Source organism: Nannospalax galili, unplaced genomic scaffold (genome assembly GCF_000622305.1).
Source record: "Nannospalax galili isolate Female #2095 unplaced genomic scaffold, S.galili_v1.0 scaffold970, whole genome shotgun sequence".
NCBI lineage: Eukaryota > Metazoa > Chordata > Mammalia > Rodentia > Spalacidae > Nannospalax > Nannospalax galili.
This window is the reverse complement of record NW_008328699.1, coordinates 617137-635517: the sequence shown is the minus strand read 5'-3', so window position 1 is coordinate 635517 and position 18381 is coordinate 617137. Positions and strand designations below refer to the sequence as shown.

Sequence of the window (18381 nt, the reverse complement as noted above, 5' to 3'; positions counted from 1 at the left end):
CTTTAAGATTAAAAAATATATATTTTTATGTGCTTGACTCTTTTGCCTACATGTAAGTGCACCACAGGAAGTGCAGTGCCTTCGAAGGGCAGAAGAGGACACTGAGTCCTATGGAACTGAAGTTACAGATGGTTGTCAGCTGGGTCCTCTACAAGAACAAGTGCTCTTTTTTAAAAATTTCTAAATATTTTATGTATTATTTTTAAATTTTATGTGTATGAGTGTATTTTACATGGATGTAAGTGCAGCCATGTTGTGCAATGTGTGTAGAGGTCAAAGAGGGTGTTGGATCCCCTAGAACTGGAGTTATGGACAATTGTTAGCTACCATGTGGGTGCTGAGAACTGAACCTGGGTCCTCTGCAAGAGCAGCTAGTGCTCTTAACTGCTGAGCCATCTCTCCAGTCCCAAGAGAGCAAGTGCTTTTACTGCTGAGCCATCTCTCCAGCCTCTCATTTGAAAACACGGGATGTATCAGGAGTTTACATGTCATTCTTGTGCAGAAGCCCATCTTCTCTGTACCATTTCAATTTTAGTGTCTATACTGCTGAAGCCAGCAGTCAATATATTAACTCCTAAAGAAGAGAATGCTACTTCCCCAGAGCACCACCCCCGACTTGTGCCAGCAACAGAAGCAATTACCTACACTGTTTCCAGAGCCTGGCACAGAGCAGGTGCTGAGAGACGATAAATAATCCCAGGCAAAATTCTCCACTGATGAGGAAGAGAAGAGCCTCCCTTACTGTCCCAGGTAGGGGGCTGGAGGTGGTGACAGAGCACAGTAGTCCTGCCTTTGATGTGGAACTTTGCCTCTTACCAGGTATGGCCTTGGAGTACCTCCATCCCCTACTCCAGCCTATCCTTTCATGAGGATAACACTCATCAAAGAAAATACTCGCTTAAAGCAGCACATATGAACATTGATGACAACCATTGCCATCAAACTTTGCTGTGAGGCCATGACAGGTCTCTTGGGACCTGGCAGCTCTTGAGGAGCCTGTTGTTGGGGACATGAGCTGTTGGGGGCATGTGTAGGATTCCTAGGTCACCTACTCACCCAATAGAGCCTCACACCAGCCACCACAGAAAACATTGCTTTATTAATTGCGTTTGCCAACACACGAGGAGTGCAGAAGGCTCCTTAGACACAGGCCCTTGTGACGGCCGGAGTCCAACAGCCCCAGTGAGTAAGCAGAATGGGACAGGATTGGGAGTTAATGTAGCAGCAGCAACACAATCATGCAGGGCACAGCGGGCACTGGCCGCTCAGAGGCGACCGTACATTCTATTGCTTGTTAAGGGTTGCAAACAAGGACAATATACAAAAAGGAGAAATAGGTCTTTGCGGTAATGAAAAATACATTTTTTTCTCTACAAAGGAATTTTTTCTAATACAAGAAAATAAATATTGCAACATAAGCCAAAAATAATTTAAAATTGCTCTTTTCAATATATTTTCAATATTTCTCTTGTATATTAACAAATGGCACATCACTTTCTTTGAAACAAAGACAGAAGGTGTCTCCTCCTGTGACATTCATATCACCCCCCCTGCAACCACCACCCCTAAAATGATCTGGAGCACAAAGTGCTCACCTGTGAGGAAAGGTGGCAGGAAGTCTTAAAGAACAACCAAAGGTCCCCAGTTCCAACCCTGGTTCTTTGGGCACAGAAGTGACCTCCTCCAGGGTCTTACTACAGTGCTCACGGATCATTCTGCAGAGCGTCAGGCATGGGCACAGGCTGGCCACATCTGGCAAGAAGCAAGGAAATGCCAAGTCCACCCAGTCTACCTGCTGCCAATGTTCTTGAAAAATCAGGCAGTTGAATCTCTAGAAACCACCCCAGCAAGAAGTCCCATTGTGTATCTGTGCATGTGCATGCGCACGCGCGCAAGACAACCCCTATGCCTGGAAACCCCTGGCAGCTTCTAAGGAACCTGAGGCCATTACATTGCAAAGATCCACACTGTTCACATAGTCAGAGATCACTTAATAAAATAAACGAGCACCCTATCTCTCTCTTTACTTGTTCCAAAATACATTTATGATACATAAAAATACTTTCCTTGCACATTAGCCTGTGTCATGTGATGAGGGAATGAGGTGGACGACAGCCAGGACTGGTGCCAATGGAGGACAACAGCCAGAATGGATTACAGAGCAGTGTCTGCCTCCCTAGGGAGGGGCAGTGGATGTGGGCAAGATCGAGGTCTGCCTCTGGTCTGAAATAGGTTGGGGAGGGGGCGGTGACAAAGCTGTCTACATTGCGGACAGTGGCCTGGGAGGCACTCTGGGGCTGTGGCTAATGGGGGAGGAGGCCTGGGGGCTGTTGGGGGCAGGGAGGAGAGCCTGGCATCCTCATACTCCCTGCAGCCTGATGGACAACCTAGAGGTGGACATGGACGCCTGATGGACTGCTCTAGGGCCTGGCCTAGTGAAAAGGCCTGCCAGCCAGGCTGTCCAGACACCTGGGCTTTGTGGCATGCAGACCCTGAAGGATTAGTTTAGTTCAAACCAGAAGCCAGCAACCAAGAGATGCCAGAACCCAGAGGCCAAAGCAAGCAGAGGCTCTCTAATGTATGCTAGCCTTGCCCATCTGCCTGCCCAGACCAGGCCCTGGACAAAGGACAGGATCCCCTATACTCACCCTTAACCTCTACCCACAGAGCCTACCGCCTACCCCAAGGTGGAATGGAGGTGTCAGGGTCACACCTACCCCTACCTCTCAGCATTTGGTTGTTCTTTAAGCCCCTCTGCCCTTTGCTCCCCGCAGGGTCAGACCAGGCAATCTAGCGGATGAGGTTGCCATCACAAGTGACCCAAGCACAGGGGGAAGGAAGGTCTATAATAAAGGCAGTAAACAGAGACTGGGGTGGGGATGCTGATGCTGACACTGCACTGTCACTATTATCAAGGCAGCAGGCAGACTAGTCTAGACGGTAGCTGATGCCATCCCGACGCCAGGATCCTTAGAGCCCACCCCACACCCGCTGAGTCCATCTGGATTAGACATGTTCATCCGATCCACTGAACCGAAATCATTATCTTTGTTTCTAAGTTTTGCTCAAACTCACATGAAATTGAGTGTGGGCAACAATGCCACCATCGTACCTTGATAGTTTTGGAGTCGAGGTGGGTGAAGTTCTCGTGCATTTTGCTCTTTGTGTATTTGCGTGGTATGTGTGTGGGAGAACCACACTGGTTTCACAGTCAGGATTTCCCCCCCACACCGGGGGGGGGTGTCCTCAGAGTTTAGGACCACTCACAGCAGCCCAGCCCAGGGACTGAAAACCAACAGCAGCAGCAACAGCAGCATGTAAGCCTCCTCCGAGGCCTCGGGCCCTCCTCTGTGGGTGTGCGCGATAACCATGTCTCTGAACTTGGTTGCTAAGGAACTCCATTGAGAGGAAGTCCAAGTTGACAGTTGTCAGGTCCGGGCTGTGCTGTGTATTATGGTCAAAATATTCTTTGGCATCCTTAGAATGATTCGACTGGTTCACTGGACTTTTGCAAGGTTCTAGTTGGAGAAGTTCTGGCTTTACCAGTGGTGGAAGTGACCCAGGAGTAATTCGTAAAAGAAAAAAGACAAGTTTTCACGGTATCCCTTTGTTCCCTGAGCTATCACCCTGGGGCCACTCCATTAAGTCTTCAGAACTAGGGGTGGGGGTGTTGGGAAAAGGGGGAGTCAAAGGGTGGGGAAAGGGGTGTAGGAGGGAGGGAAAGGGGGTTAAGGCGCCAAGGGGCAGGAATATAGGAACATCCAGCAAGACTTCAACCAGCCCCAGCAGGCCAACATTGGCCTGCCCTGGGCCCCGGGATCCCACTACTTGTTGGAAGGAGGTGTTTCCCAAAGGAAACCTAGGAAGAAGCTCATCTCATAGCAGGACTAGGAAACTTGAAAAGGCAAACGGTCTGGTCTGGCCAGCTCCACGAGGAGCGAGCAGACTTTAGTGGAGACTGGCCCCAAAGGAAGAAGGGAAGTTGGAGCCCCAGGGTGTTCTCTGCAGTGGGCTGGTCTGAGCCCCAAGCCCCGGGCTGGGCACTGGCCCTCCCTTGGAGCCTTCCACTGTACTGGTGGCCGGCTATCTGGGGAGTCCCCTGAGTAAATGGCACAGCTCAGGAAGGATTCTGGGAACCCCTTCCCAGAGCCATTTGGGCTGGGCACTGGCAGGGGCAGAGCAGAAAGGGAGGGGGGTGGTGGGCGGGCAGGCAGGCCTCAGATGATTTGGGCTGTTCAGGAGGCAGCAGCCCCCTGTACCCCCTCAGTGCTTTCTCATAAACTCTTTGTGCTTGTGACAGTGCGTAGACTCTGGCTGGGTATCACTTGTTACATACTTCCTTGGGGATCAGTGGAGTGCAGCAGGACCCCCCCAAAATGGGCCCCAGTGGGGGGGCAAGGCGGGGCAGGCCCTGGGATGGCCCATCTGCCATGAAATAATGCCCAAACGACAGTCTGTGTCATCCAGTGGCAGTGGGCAGGAATCCTAAGCTCTTCCTCACCTTGCCTACATCAAGCGAGAAGCCCAGTGATATCACCTGGGTCAGGACAGGGGTGGCACACAGGACCTGGCGTGGTCCCTGTAGCCAGAGCTGTGGGAGGAATCCTGATGTCCTAGGCCAGCACAGAGGAAAGACAACAGAGTGGAATTCAAAACTCTTTCTATATTAAAAATAAAACCACGACAGAGTGGTGGTCTGGGACACTCAGCAGTTGGAAATGGCAGTTGTGGTTGGGCTGAGGTCTTGTCGGGGACCATGGCAGGGCCTGGGTGAGTTAGGAGGCCAGTACCCCCATGCGAACCACCTCTTCTGTCCCTGCCTCCCTAGAGGCTCGCTGAACCCCACTGTCCTCTGCCTCTATATCTGAGTCGCTCATCTCCTCATCAGAGAAGTAGCCATCAGCCTCAGGGTCAAAGTGTATGTTGACCTTTGGTCGCTCAGCCCCAGCAGGTGGCAGTCCTGTCCCAGCATCAAACCTAGGACCTGGGAACCTCTGGGTGATCTTGCTCTCACGAGGTGGCCGAAGCCTGCCCAAGGGCTTGGGGCTCACTGTAGGGACAGGCACTTGGACATTAGAGTCGGAAGCCATTGGGTCTGTCTCATCTGGGGTCTCGGAGGCCAGTGGTGGAGAGCTTTCTGGGGCTGCTGGGACAGGACAGTCCCCAGCTGCAGGGCTGGATAGCAAATGAGAAGACGTCCTCCGTGCTGGCTTCCTGGGAGGTGGTCCTTGCCCACCCTTGCCACTGCCTGCATCCTGGCCCCAGGGCTTCTTGGGTGGCTTTTCGGGAGTGGTCCTTGCACCAGGCCCATCCTGAAGTGGGGGTGGTTTCTTCTTGGCCGGCAGACGAGCGCGGCCTCGGGCCTTCCTGGCAGGGTCACCAGGTCGCAGGGAGGGGTCCCGCATGAAGCTGAGTAGCGTCTCCTCATCCTGGAGAAGCTCCTCCGACAGCAGCCCAGGGGCAGGATCTTCTCGGTGCCCATTGTTCAAAGACCATTCGCTCATGGCCATGTCTTCTGCTGTGATCTGCACCGACTGTGCCAGCCAGCTATTGAAGAAGGTGCCATCGATGGGGAATGAGGTGGACAGACCTGACCAAGGGGGGAAAGAGCAGGCGAGTGAGAAGCCGGTAGCTGTGTGCCCCACCCTTTCAGGCAGCCCAACCCAACCCTCCCAGCACCCCGTGTGCCCACCCAGGCAAGCCATCTTGTTCTGTCCATGTCCCACTCTCAGCAATGCCAAAGAGCAAAGCCAGAACATAGCCCCTGCTATGGTGTCCTCCAAGACTGGTTTATAATTTGTGGAGTGCAAATGAAGCAGCTAATTCCTTGTTCAAACACTGTTAATAATTTCAAAGTGGCAAAAACAGAGAGGCCACCAGGGGGCGCTGCACACTTGCTGCCAGCTCCTCCAGGAGCTTGCGGGAACGCACTCTGTGTAAATAAAGGTCCCAGAAGGCCCCTACAGCTTCAGCTCTTGACCCTCCCCTCTTCTTTCCTGAGGTCTACTGAGACACCAACTATGTGGCTTGCTGGCCCTCTTCTAGGTGCTCCAGGAAGGTCTGCTTGGGCTGAGTAACTGCCCATTTGAAGGGATTCTGACAGAGTGGGACAGGGACGAATACTTCTTGCAGACCTTCCCCTCCCTGCATAGGGCTGGTTTCTAGAGACCTCTGGAAAAATCTAGCACTCAAGCCATTGGTCCAGGGCAGCTCCTAAACTGTTGGGGCCCAGCTAGAGATTCCAGCTAGAATCTCTTGGGATGTCAGGTAAGGCTAAGATACATCTACTCTGTGAGCACCTGGGTCGGCCTCTGAGGAGGAGGCTGTTTCCGCTCTGTGGAGCTAGTGGTCTTTGGATGAGGCTGAAAAGTGGGGCGGGGATGATGCCCGCAGGCTGGAGTGCAGGCTGGCGTGGCCCCTCACTCACCCAGCTGCCCCAGGACGGAGTCCGGCCCAGCCTTCATCTTCTCTTTCTTCTCTGGGCTGCTGCTCTTGGGACCCTCACGGCCTTTCCTCTTTGAATCACTCTTCTTGAACTTTGCTCTCCTCCCAGACCGCTCTGCATTAGGAAGTAAGGGGAAAGAGATGGTCAAACCTGGGTAGCTGCCTAGGGGGATCCGTACCAGCTGAGCTTGTCCTCCACACATGGCACCAAGACAGCAGGCAGCGAGGGGCCATAGGGGACAGTTAGGGGGAAGATGGAGGGGCAACTGCTTTTAGCCGCCCTTAAGGATCTTAGGGTATGCACAGAGTCATGAGAAGCCGTTGTAGGACCTGACTTCAGTGTGACCTATATAACCTACAGTCCTTGAGAGTCCTGATGGTGGGAAACACGGCCGGATGCCATATGAACGAGGCAGACCCTGAATTCAGGATAAAGAACTAGACACAGGGTGAAAAGAACACCACTGGACACAGGGTGAAAAGAACACCACCGGACGGACAAGAGGCTTGGGCTCTGGGACGGACACCACAGCCACCCAGTCTTCTGACTCAGCCTCCTGGTCTGCTTCTATGACCAGGCAAAAGATCAGAGACTCAGGTTGTATATCTGATTCTCATGTCCTTCAGTCCATGAACACTCAAGCAAGTCTACAGAGAAGGGGAGACGGCCCCCCAGCTTCTCCAGAGGCAGGAGGGCCTCTCAGAACAAGGTTAAAAAGAAAGTGGAGAGATGTGGTCTCAGCTGTGTTGTTAGTTCCCAGAGCCTCAAACTGGGCCTCGCTCTCCTCACCTGTAACACGAGCCCCACGCCTGATATTCTGGGTGTGCCCCAAGACCTTACACGATTCACCCTATGCTCTACAGCCTCATCTAAGCACCTTCTTCCCCGAGCTGCAGCCATGACAACGTCAGGCACAAGTTTCTTTTCTAAGACATGCCTGGCTTCTAGATTTCCAAATGTGCTGTTTGCTTGTCTTGTTTTCCTGGTTAGCTCAAAGGCCCAAGTACTACTACCTGCCCAGCCCCCAGAGCACACTGGCCTTGGCAACAGCTTAGAGTTACATCCCAGTTCAGGGGTGCCTGTGCGAAGCAACCTTCTGTGCAGATGCCCTGCCCTAAACACAGAGCTGCCTGTTGCTACTCAGGACCAAGCTGTAAAGCCGTCAGACTCAAGGTCAGAGCGCAGATCCTCTGGTTTGCAGGGTCCTATGAGGGCGCTACTCCCCGCCTCACTCGCTGCCCTCTGCCTCCCTGGCCTAAGTCATTTGTGTGGGCTTCTTCGGCAGATGACCATCATATCCCTGCACCAGTATGGACTGTGCACCCTGGGGTACCACTCTGCTTTCTCTCTCCAGAGGGCAAGCTCTGTGTGGGGCAAACACCTTGTCCCACTGTGCTCAGTGCTTGCAGGCGGCAGGGGAAGCTCTGGATGTTACAGAGCTGTCCGTCTGTGTGCATGTGAACTCCATGTGGTCATGACTTGTTCTACCCGTTCTACAGCCTAGCCCCTGTAACTGGCAATGCTAATCTTTCCTCCCTCCTCCCTTCCTTCCCCTTTCTCTTGTGGGGGACCATAGCAGGGCCTGGGTAGCTGCCCAGGGGGATCCGTACCAGCGGAGCTTGTCCTCTACACAAGCGGGGGAGGGGGAGGAGGAGGAGGAGTCACCTTGAACTTTGCTAGTTGCTACATAGCTGAGGATAACCTAAATATTATTTTTTGTGTGTATGAATGTATTGCTTGTGTGTATGTAGGTGTGCACATGCTGTCCAATGCCCATGGAGGGTCAGAAGAGGGTATCAGAATTGGTGTTACAAATGGTTATTAGCCACTATGTGGGCACTGGGAAATGAACCCAGCTCCTCTGCAAGAGCAGCCAGTGCTCTTAACCACTGAGCCACCTCTCCAGGTCCTGACCTAGAACTTCTGGTTCTTTTACTTCTACCTCCCAAGGGCTGGGACTACAGGCATACACTGCCACACCCTGTTTGATGCAGTGCTGGGGACTGAACTCAGGGCTTCATACACAACAAGCAAGCCCAGGCAAGCCCAAGGGCTCTATCAGCTGAGGCACATTCCCAGTTCCTTTAAAAAAAAAAAAAAAGAAAAAAAAAGCCGGGCGTGGTAGCGACACATGTAGTCCCAGCACTTAAAGTGGGAGGCAGAAGCAGGCGGATCTCTGTGAGTTCAAGGCCAACCTGGTCTACATAGTAAGTTCCAGGACAGCTGGGGCTACAGGGAGGCCTTGTCTCAAAAAGACCAAAAAAAGACACCATCACACCTGGCTTCAGTACTCGTGGCTGCAAAGTAACAGCTTAGATCTCGGCAGGGGTGGGAGCAGTCATCTGCTCTGATGGTGCCCAGTAACTCTCCTCCCTCTTCCCCACTCTAAGTCCAGAATGATCCATAGGCTGATTTGGCAGTGGCAGTCCATGGCTCTAAATCTCTCTGCCTATATTCAACATTCAAATGTTGTTTTTTTGGGGGGGGGGGGGGGTTAAGCACTGCTCTCCTTAACATGTTCATACTCCAGGCAATAGCCACAATTAATCAATATGATTTGTCCCGAGTTCCAGATCGGTTAAACACATATAACACATATAACTGCCAGAGAATAAAAGATAAAGCCGACCAAAGCCAGAATCCTTCCACATGGGACCAGAGAGGAGAAACACAGGCTTTGGCTGATCTCTGAGCAGCTACCTTCCTGAGACTGATCCCCAGGCACACCAGGGCTCAAGGAAGCTCACCAGTACCTGCCTGTCTTGTCTTAGACACAGCACAGAGCCAACAAGAACGAGGGCTCACACCTGTTCCCATGCAAACTAAGCAGCTCTTGAACTGGCTGGCCCAGGCAGGGAAGCATTGGTGCCTCTGAGGGCAGGCTTGAAAGCCACAGTCCAAACTCTGGCTCCTTGCCTACCAACACAGTCAGGGCCTTGGCAGGTCCCCATTTGGACCTAATAACTGCAATGGTGGTTCCCATGCAAACTAAGCAGCTCTTGAACTGGCTGGCCCAGGCAGGGAAGCAGTGGTGCCTCTGAGGGCAGGCTTGAAAGCCACAGTCCAAACTGGCTCCTTGCCTACCAACACAGTCAGGGCCTTGGCAGGTCCCCGTTTGGACCTAATAACTGCAATGGTGAGATTCCTAACCTGAGGAGATAGAAGAGACAGTTCAAATCCACCTCACTTATGAGCACTCACCTCACACTGGCCACCTTGAGGATCCTGTTGCTGGAGAAAGCAATGCTTTGAACACAGGCCACCGCTGCCCCAGACGCCTGAGAATTCATTTCTAGACAGGCAGGAGCATCCGTCGGCTCAGTCTGGCACTCCCCTTTCCCTCCCTGCTCTTTTTTCTGTACACACGTGGAGGTCAGAGGACAACTTACAGGAATTGGTTCTTTCCTTCCAGATGGGTCCTGGGGATCGAACTCAGGTTGTCTGGCTGGACAGCAAGCACCTTCACCTATAGAGCTATCTCACTGGCCCTTTTTGGCCTTGAACTCACAGAGATCTGCCTACCTCTGTCTCCGGTACCACCATGGCCCTTTTGAAAGAGTTTCAAGCCCAGGTAGCTGAAGATGACCTTGAAATTCTGATTCTTCTGCTTTTACTTCCAGTGATTACTGGCATGCAGCACCACACCCAGTTTACACAGCACTGCGTGGAACTCAGGGTTTCATTATGCTAGGCAAGCAGCCTACCCACTGAGCCATATCCCTAGACCTTTTTTTTTTTTTTTTAATATTTTACTAATTTTCATTTTATGTCTATGAGTATATTGCCTGTATGTGTGTAAGTGTACCTATGTTGTGCTTGTGGAGGTCAGAAGAGAGTGTCAGGAGGTCAGAAGAGTGTCAGATCCCCTGGAACTGGAGTTATGGACAGTTGTTAGCTGCCATGTGGGGGCTGGGAATCGAACACAGGTCCTCTGCAAGAGCAATCAGTGCTCTTAACTGCTGAGACATCTCTCCAGCCTCACATCCCTAGGTTTTAACTTCCATGCCAAGCCCACCTCAGAACCTCCCAAGGCTCTTCCAACATGGCTGCTCTCCTGAGTCCATAGTGCTTTGAGGCTTGGGCGGCGGCAGTCTCTCCAGGTCATGAAGTTCAACTCCTCTTTGCCTCCTGTTCAAGGCCTGCCTTTCCCAGCAAAGCAACTCTGTAGACATAATCACCATGGTAAAACCCAACATTTGTCCCAAGGCATCTACGGTCCCAAGTCTACCTGCTGTCCAGTGACCTGGAACAGGCCCCTGCTTCTCTGGCCAATACTCTCACAGCTACAAGAGAGCCCCTTACTTTATAAAGGATAGTACCCTTAGGCCAGCTGATTAAGAGCACCTAAGAGCAGCCCTTGAAGTCATCCTGCTTATTAGTCCACATTCTTCAGGTGGTCTTGATGCACTAGTCCACATTCTTCAGGTGGTCTTGATGCACTGCCTACCCTCCAGCTCCCTCACTGGCTGTTCCTCTCTCACACTCCTGGGTCTGAGGCCAGGCCTCTTCTCTTGGTCTGGCATGACTTTCAGTTCAGGATGGAGCCTCCAGAAACAGGGACAGTGGCACCAACATTGGAAGGTTTGCAAGGCTTCTTAGATAGCTAAGCCCAGCAGGAGGCCTATCAGGCCTTGTGGCTGGCGGAGGGGAGTTGTGGAGGGATTATAGCTGAAGCCTGGAGTCACCTCCATGATCTTTTCTCTTGGTCTGTACCCACAACTGACCCATCAGTTCATCTGTATCAGTCATTCCTTATGACTGTGACACTGGCACCCTCTACAGCCTGGTCCACAAGCCCATGCCCAAGACCCCAAAACTCTCACAAGGACAATAAGCCATTAAGATTCCATCCTTCAGCAATGCTCTTGAAATGCAAATCAGACCCTCTGGGAGGCCAATACCTTCTAGGGCCTCTATAAGGGTTGAATGGTATTCCCCCAAGATTTCCTGCTGGGAACCTCAGAATGGGACTGAGTGGATATAATTAGCTAAGATGAGGTCATCCTGGATTGGGGTGAGCCCTTGATCCAGTGTGACTGGTGTCCTTATAAAAGGCAACATGAAGACAGAAGGACAGCAGAAGCAGAGACCACAGTGATGTGTCCACAAGCCAAGTGCGGTCAAGGATTTTTGGCATCGCCCAAAAGCTTGCAAAGAGGCACAGAACAGATCTCCCTCAGCATCTCCACAAGGAACCAACCCTATCAGCACTGACTTTGGGCATCTGGACTCCAGGAGGGAAAATCTTGTAGTTCCAAGCTCTCTAGGTGGTATCGTGTAAGGCCAGTCCCAGAACATCAAACAGCTTCCTTAAAAAAAAAATTGGCCAGGTGTGGTGGTACACACCTTTAATTCCAGCACTCAGGAGGCAGGGGCAGGTGGATCTCTGTGAGTTCTAAGCCAGCTGGGGCTACAGGGAGACCCTGTCTCAAAAGACAAAAACAAATTAATGTGTGAATGTGTATGTTTTCTGCATGTACGAACGTGCAGGAGTTGGTTCTCTCCTTCTGCCACATGGGTCCTGAGGATGGAATTCAGGTCATCAGGCTTGGCAGCAAATGCTTTAACCTGCTGAGCCATCTTACCAGTCCCTCTATGAATAAGTGTGGCCACTTAAATATCTTGGAGGAGCTGGGCACACCTTTAAACCCAGCACTTAGTAGGCAGAGACAGGTGGGTGGGTCCCTGTGAGCTGGAGGCCAGCCTGGTCTATATATCAAGTCCCAGGCTAGACAAGGCCATGCAGTGAAACTCTGTCTTGAAAATAAATAAGTGACTGGAGCAATAGCTATTCAGTAAGAGCACTGGCTGCTCTTGCAGAGGACCTGGGTTCAGTTCCTAGCACCCACATGGTAGGTAATAACCATCTGTAACTCTAGCTCCAGGGGATCCAAATGCCTTCTTCTGCCCTGCACAGGCACTTCATGCACGGGTACACTTACATACATGCAGAGAGAATATTTATACACATTATATATATATATATATATATATATATATATATATATAAAATCAGTAATTTTAGAAAGACTTTTTATATGTAGCTGCATGTCTGTATGTGCACCATGTGCATGCAGTGCCCATAGGGGCCAGCAGAGGGCACCAGATACCCCTGGAACTGCAAGAACAACCAGTGCTCCTAACCACTGAGCTATCCCTCTAGCCATAAAACTTCCTTTTTAATCATGCAGCCAACAACCCATCCAGCTCACTTGGGGCCTGGGGTCTTGGTGGACATTCCCTGGGATGGAAAGGCTTTTCATTCACCTTCCCTTGGACCTGTTTCCTGTCTAGCAGTCATGGGTAAGGTTGTGACTGATTTATAGTGTTAGTCTTATGTAGATGTAACCCCGGCTCCATGTGTGGCTGAGTATGACTTGAACTCCTGATCCTCCTGCTTCCTGCTTCTGCCTCCCAGCTACTTAGGATTGCATTACATGCCCAGGTCTAAGCTTCAGTGGTGGTGGAGGGGAAACAGGGGGACCCCAATCTAGGGACAGAGGACAAGGAAGCAAGTGGCAAATGTTGGAAGAAGGCAGGGCCTGCTTCCCACTGACCCTTTCCCTCCTTGGGAGCAGCAGGGGCAAGGACTCACATACTCATGCCTGGACACATGTGTGACTGAGAGCTTCTGCCACCCTCTTGGCCCCAGATCAGGTCCAGTCAGCGTCTGGAATACATTCCAGTAGCAAGAACCACAGCCATGTCCCTGCAGGGCCCGACGACCAGTGTGGTTGCTAGGGGACATGAGCTAGCAGTTTGTAGGGCTGATATTCACTCCTGCAATTTTTCTGTCAGCCGTGAATAACTCTGGAAGCTGCAGTGGCCACGCCTGCCCGAGCTGCTTGCCAAGGCCCAGGCCTGCCGCTGGAATTTGTAGGAAAGAACATCTTCTGGGTTGGCTGTAAAATTGGATTTCATGTCTCTGGCAGTCCCGATCCTGCCTCTTTCAGTGAAGCCCCTGCCTGACTCATCAGGAAAGATACCCAGGTTGGCGCACCAAGCCTCCCTTGCAGCTCTATGGAACCCACCCTTGGGACACAAGGCTTGGCCTCTCTTCTAAGAGTTGAACTGTGGGCTATGGGAGAGGGCCAATGGGGAAAGACGCATAAAGATGATTAAGATGTTCTGTATGAAATACATAAAAATGCCATAAAAAGCTTTTTTGGTTTTTTTTTTTGGTCTTTTTGAGACAGGGTCTCCCTGTAGCCCCAGCTGTCCTGGAACTCACTATGTAGACCAGGCTGGCCTTGAACTCACAGAGATCTGTCTGCGTCTATCTCCCGAGTGCTGGGATTAAAGGCTAAAGGCATGCACCACCATGCCCGGCTGCCATAAAAAGTTTTTAAAAAAAGAGTTGAACTGCTTGTGGCCAGCAGTGACAACAGTCACAATATACAGTAGACTAGGTATAGGGGCTCATGGCTGTAATCCCAGTACTTAGAGAGTTAGACAGGAGAATTGCCATGAGTTTGAGGTAGGCCTGGTTTACAGAGTGAGTTCAAGGACAGCCTGAGCTACAGGGTGAGACCTTGTCTCAAAACAAATAACAATGGAGACCACTGTCCTTTTTGTGGCCCCCCAAGGTCAGCTGGATCCTTACTTCATTTCACAAAGAAACTGAAACAGGCATTAAGCTGGGGGTTAGGGCTCTTATCAGTCAGTACACGGCTAGACCACCCAAGGCCTCCAGTCCAGCCTGATCCCGTACCTTCCCTATGGATGCAGGCCCAAGCTGGTCTGGTGCCCAGTTACAGGCTGGATATTCTCAGCTCCTGGCCCTAAGCCATGGTTAGAGATTGGGCCTGCTGGCCAGGCCATTGCTATGATGGGGCTTTGCCCCTAAGTCTCCAATGTGCGCCTCTGAGAGGGCCTGAAGCTGGGCCACCAAAGGGATAGTAGACTTGGCTCGCTGCTATCTCTATGTTCTTCCTCTTCAGCCCTCCAGCCCGGCCCTGAGGCTGTTGGGAAGTAGAGTTTAGAAAGGTCCCCTGAGCCCTGAGAAGCTTCCTAAGAGTTCTAAGTCAGCCCTGACACATCTTTCTGGATGCTCAGATAGATGTCACCTGCCCTTGGAGGGGGTCTGTGGCTTGCCCTGAGTCCTTGGAGCCTACCCAGTCAGCCCTGGCCAGCCTTAGATGGTAGCCCCTGTACCAGCTGACACTAGGACTGGAGGACAGGGGACACATTTGCTCAGGAAATTTACAGACTAAATAAACAGCCAATATATTACCTTTCCTGATCCTAGTTCAAGTCCAAAATCAAGCTCTAACCCTAGGAAACAAGTTCCTCTAAGACTTCCTATCCATTTCATCCCTCTGAGCCCAATCAGATTACACCTGCTTCTTGGGGCAGGGGAGGTCCTCCTCACTTTTCCCTTCACAGGAAGTCAGTCAACTGCGGGCCAGATAGAGGGCTGACCAGCCTGGACCACAAGGTTACAGTGATGTGTCATCTGAGAAACAACAGGAGGAACAGCAATTTGCATTGGAGAACTGGGGTGGGGACTTGGGAGTGGCCTCAGGGCAACTCGGGAAGCAGTTGCGGTCTCTGGGAGTTTGTCCTTAACACCTCTGCCCCTTATGAAGGGAGGCTGGACTGCCCAGGAAGCTGTGGCTACAGTGCAGTCATCTGTCCTGTCTTGGCCGGAACCAGGGACATGTGATTTTCACACCTCCCTTCCTTCTGACCTGGTGACAGGCTAGTGGCTATCAGGCAGCAAGTTGTCTCTCAGGCCACCAGGGTCATTTTTCCCTCTTGCCTGGGCCCCAGGGCAGATGAGTGGAGCAAGGAGAATAGGGAAGCTGGAAACCGTCACTGCTCCCTCCACAGCACACCATCAGCTGGGAGGCCCCACCCATTTTACAGACTGGCTCATTGAGGTACAGATGAGAAAAAGAGCCAACAACAAAGTCCCCCAGAGGTTTCCACTCAGAACTATCTCCTAACAGGGGACTGGAGAGGTGACAAGCTGCCTGGGTCCACGGAGGACACTGTGACACGATTCTACGATTTGTTGGAGCCATACCACTTAATTTCAAGAAAGGAAAAGTCAGAGCAGGCCTTTGGGCTCAGACCCAGGCATAGCGCTACTAGTTCTAGGGACCAAGCCATACACATCCTGCCTCCCAGAAGTGTCTGCAGCCTACCCACCCAGGCCAGCCCCGGAACACCTCTGTGGTGGAATGTCTGAAGTTGTGTGTCACTCACCCCCGACCCCTCATCCCCGTCTCTGCCAGGCATCCCATGGGAGCCACATTCACCCCTATCTACCTAATTCTGTCTGGCACGATTCTGCCCGGCAACTAGACAATTCCTGTTCTTCATACCCCAGAACAGTGGCATCTTGGGAAACACTGGCTACTTCCCTGAATCAGATTGTGAACAGAATCTCCTTTATTAGAATCAGGCATCATCCACAGAGGTCAGAAGTGGGACCACAGGCAATGAGATGTTAGGATCCATTCTTCCTGAGTCCTGGCTGCCCCAGGGCAGGGGGCACAGAGAGAGGCGTGTGGCCTCTGTGGACGGCCCACTTGCACTACTCACCCTCTCCAGATCCTGCCGCAGGTGGGTGAAGAGCTTCAGGCGGCGGTAGAGAACATCCTGTTCCTGCTGGGCCAGGTTGTCCACCTCGTCGGTCTTGGGCGTCAGCAGCGGCTGGTTAGCATTGGCTTTCCTCTTCAGCTTCCAGTATTGGTAGATGAAGTCCACCAGTGCCTCGGCCAGGTCCAGTCTCTCGGCCACCTCGGCTGGTTCCACCAGCTCGTAGAAATCTTCTTCTAGTTGCTGCAGCCGCTGCTTGCGTAGGGTCACCTTTTCCAGGTCCTCACCGGCCTGGCTGGGCTCCACAGGCTCCGAAGTTGGGTCACTCCTAGGGCCCCCATCGCTGTGCTCCTGGCAGAATGACTTGAACTTGACCTCATCATTGTCTGCTAATATAGTCCGCATTTCCAGGCTGTGGTCAAAGGCGCATGTGACGTGGAATGCTGTGACGCAGGAAGGCATGGAACACTAGGGAGAGTGGAAGAGCAGTGTCAGGTACTAAAGGAGCCCCAGGAAGGAGGATGCAGGGGTTCCCTCAGAGAACCACTAAGCAGGCATAATGCTGAGGAGACCTTACACAAAAGAGCATAGGTGTCAACATCCCACAGTGTGGAGGGAGGTAAGGCAGGAGGGACCAAAGAGTCCCAAGGGGACCTGGAAAGGAACGGGAATGAGTCTCAGACACCCCAAAGGAGCCAACAATCAGGTGACTATGCAACTCTCCTGGGTTGACGAGCGATATTATCCTGTGGGCAAAATGACTTTGGGATTAGAAGGCACACAGAAAAAGGGCTGATGATGGGTCACAGAAACAAAGCAGGGGTCTTTGTTCCCTCTTCGCCCACAGGGAGGAGGGGCAGATAGGACCCTGCCTACTCTTAGCCAAGCAGCTGGAGGCAGATCCATTCCTCTTGTCCACGGATGGGGACTGGAGAGCTGGAACTAGTTCAACAACAGGGTACCACTGCAGGAGCATCCACAGGCTTTTCTCAACCCTGATACATGGGTTGAGATGATAAATGGGACTTGGCAAAGGCACAATTTGCAGGGACAACTGTTCTTGGCACAATGAGAGAGATGTCAATACAATGAAAGGATGTCTGTCCTCCACCCCCAAACTATAGCCCATGAAGCATCAGCACCACCCTGGGACTTTGTTAGAAAAGCAAATTCTTAGTTCTCCTCTACACGTGCACCAGAACTATGAAGCAAGCTTGCGTGTGTTTCTCAACCCTCAGGGGTGATCCTAATGATCGATAAAATGGGAGGCACCATCACAGGCAGACTAGTGTTCTCCTGTCCTGACTCAGGAAGGACCATTAGCTGAGCTGGAGAGGAATGAGCTCCATTCCTCCCACATGTCACAGGGTCAGTAAGAGACCAATGTATTGTCAAGTTCAAACATGCTTGCTCTTGGGAAAGCCAAGTTCTTAGCACTCTGTGGAGGGAGGGCCTGTCCCTGTGCCCTGGAGACTCAAGGATAAAAGAATATACCTTCCAAACACCGCCTCAGCCCAAGCCTCCCCAGCCCATTGGTGGTGATGCACGCTGCAGCAGTGGGTGGGTGGGTGCAGGTAGAAGTAATCACCAGTGATTGAGGTGCCCTCGGCATGCCTCTCTGGGCAGCAGGAAGCAGGCCACGTACCTGGATGCAGGTGCCCGTGCACTCCTTACAGAGGCTGCAGGACAGGGCCCAACGGCTGGCTGGAATATGTGAGATCTTGGTGATAGGCTCCATCTTCTCTGGGCAGCCAATGCTGACCTGGGCAGAACACAGGAAGCTGCATCAGTCCCCAAGTGGGAGGCTGTCTGCTGAAAACCAGGCAGTGAGCAGACAGAGCTGGAGCCCACACATCCCATGTCCTTCCTGACTCCAATCAAACAGGCAGAGCTTAATTTAAGGTCTGACTCCTTCTACCCTGGCCCAAGCCAAGTGTGTACTAAATGGACACTAGGCCCAGGATATGTGTGTGTGTGTGTGTGTGTGTGTGTGTGTGGTGTGTGTGTGTGTGTGTGGTGTGGGGTCATATCTGTGTATGATACATGTGTCTTTATGTGTGTGTGCACACGTTTCTGTGTGTGCACACATGTTTCTGTGTGTGAGCATGGGCTTGTCATGGCACACGGATAGCAGTCAGAGGACAAGCTCAGGTGTGGGTCCTTCCTTTACAGCTTTCTGAGACAGGGTCTAGAGAGAGAGAGAGAGAGAGAGAGAGAGAGAGAGAGAGAATGAGAACATGTAGCTGGCTAAGGGATGTGTTGGCCTGGGACCGTAAGCCTTGGAGCAAAAGTGCTTCTCTGTGTTAATAGTAGCTTCAAATTTTTTATTTTTATTTTTTTGAGACAGGGTCTCACTATGTACCCCTTGCTGGCCTGGAACTTCCTATGTA

The 18381-nt window shown here is 51.8% G+C and overlaps 1 protein-coding gene and 1 non-coding gene across 2 annotated transcripts in view; both read right to left on the bottom strand.

The window, feature by feature from the left end:
- Positions 1-457: 457 nt before the first annotated feature.
- Positions 458-560, bottom strand: LOC115069387. Its single transcript, XR_003848670.1, has one exon. It is a non-coding gene; the product is annotated as a U6 spliceosomal RNA (small nuclear RNA).
- Positions 561-1080: 520 nt separating this feature from the next.
- Positions 1081-18381, bottom strand: part of Jade2 (jade family PHD finger 2) — a 54326-nt gene continuing 37025 nt past the window's right edge. The window contains exons 9-14 of the mRNA XM_029560826.1: positions 17637-17753; positions 15854-16459; positions 9530-9595; positions 8737-8830; positions 6428-6559; positions 1081-5590 (exon numbers count right to left, since the gene is read on the bottom strand). Coding sequence (XP_029416686.1) covers positions 4776-5590; positions 6428-6559; positions 8737-8830; positions 9530-9595; positions 15854-16459; positions 17637-17753 — 1830 coding nt within the window. The 3' untranslated portion in view covers positions 1081-4775. The remainder of the gene's footprint in view (positions 5591-6427; positions 6560-8736; positions 8831-9529; positions 9596-15853; positions 16460-17636; positions 17754-18381) is intronic.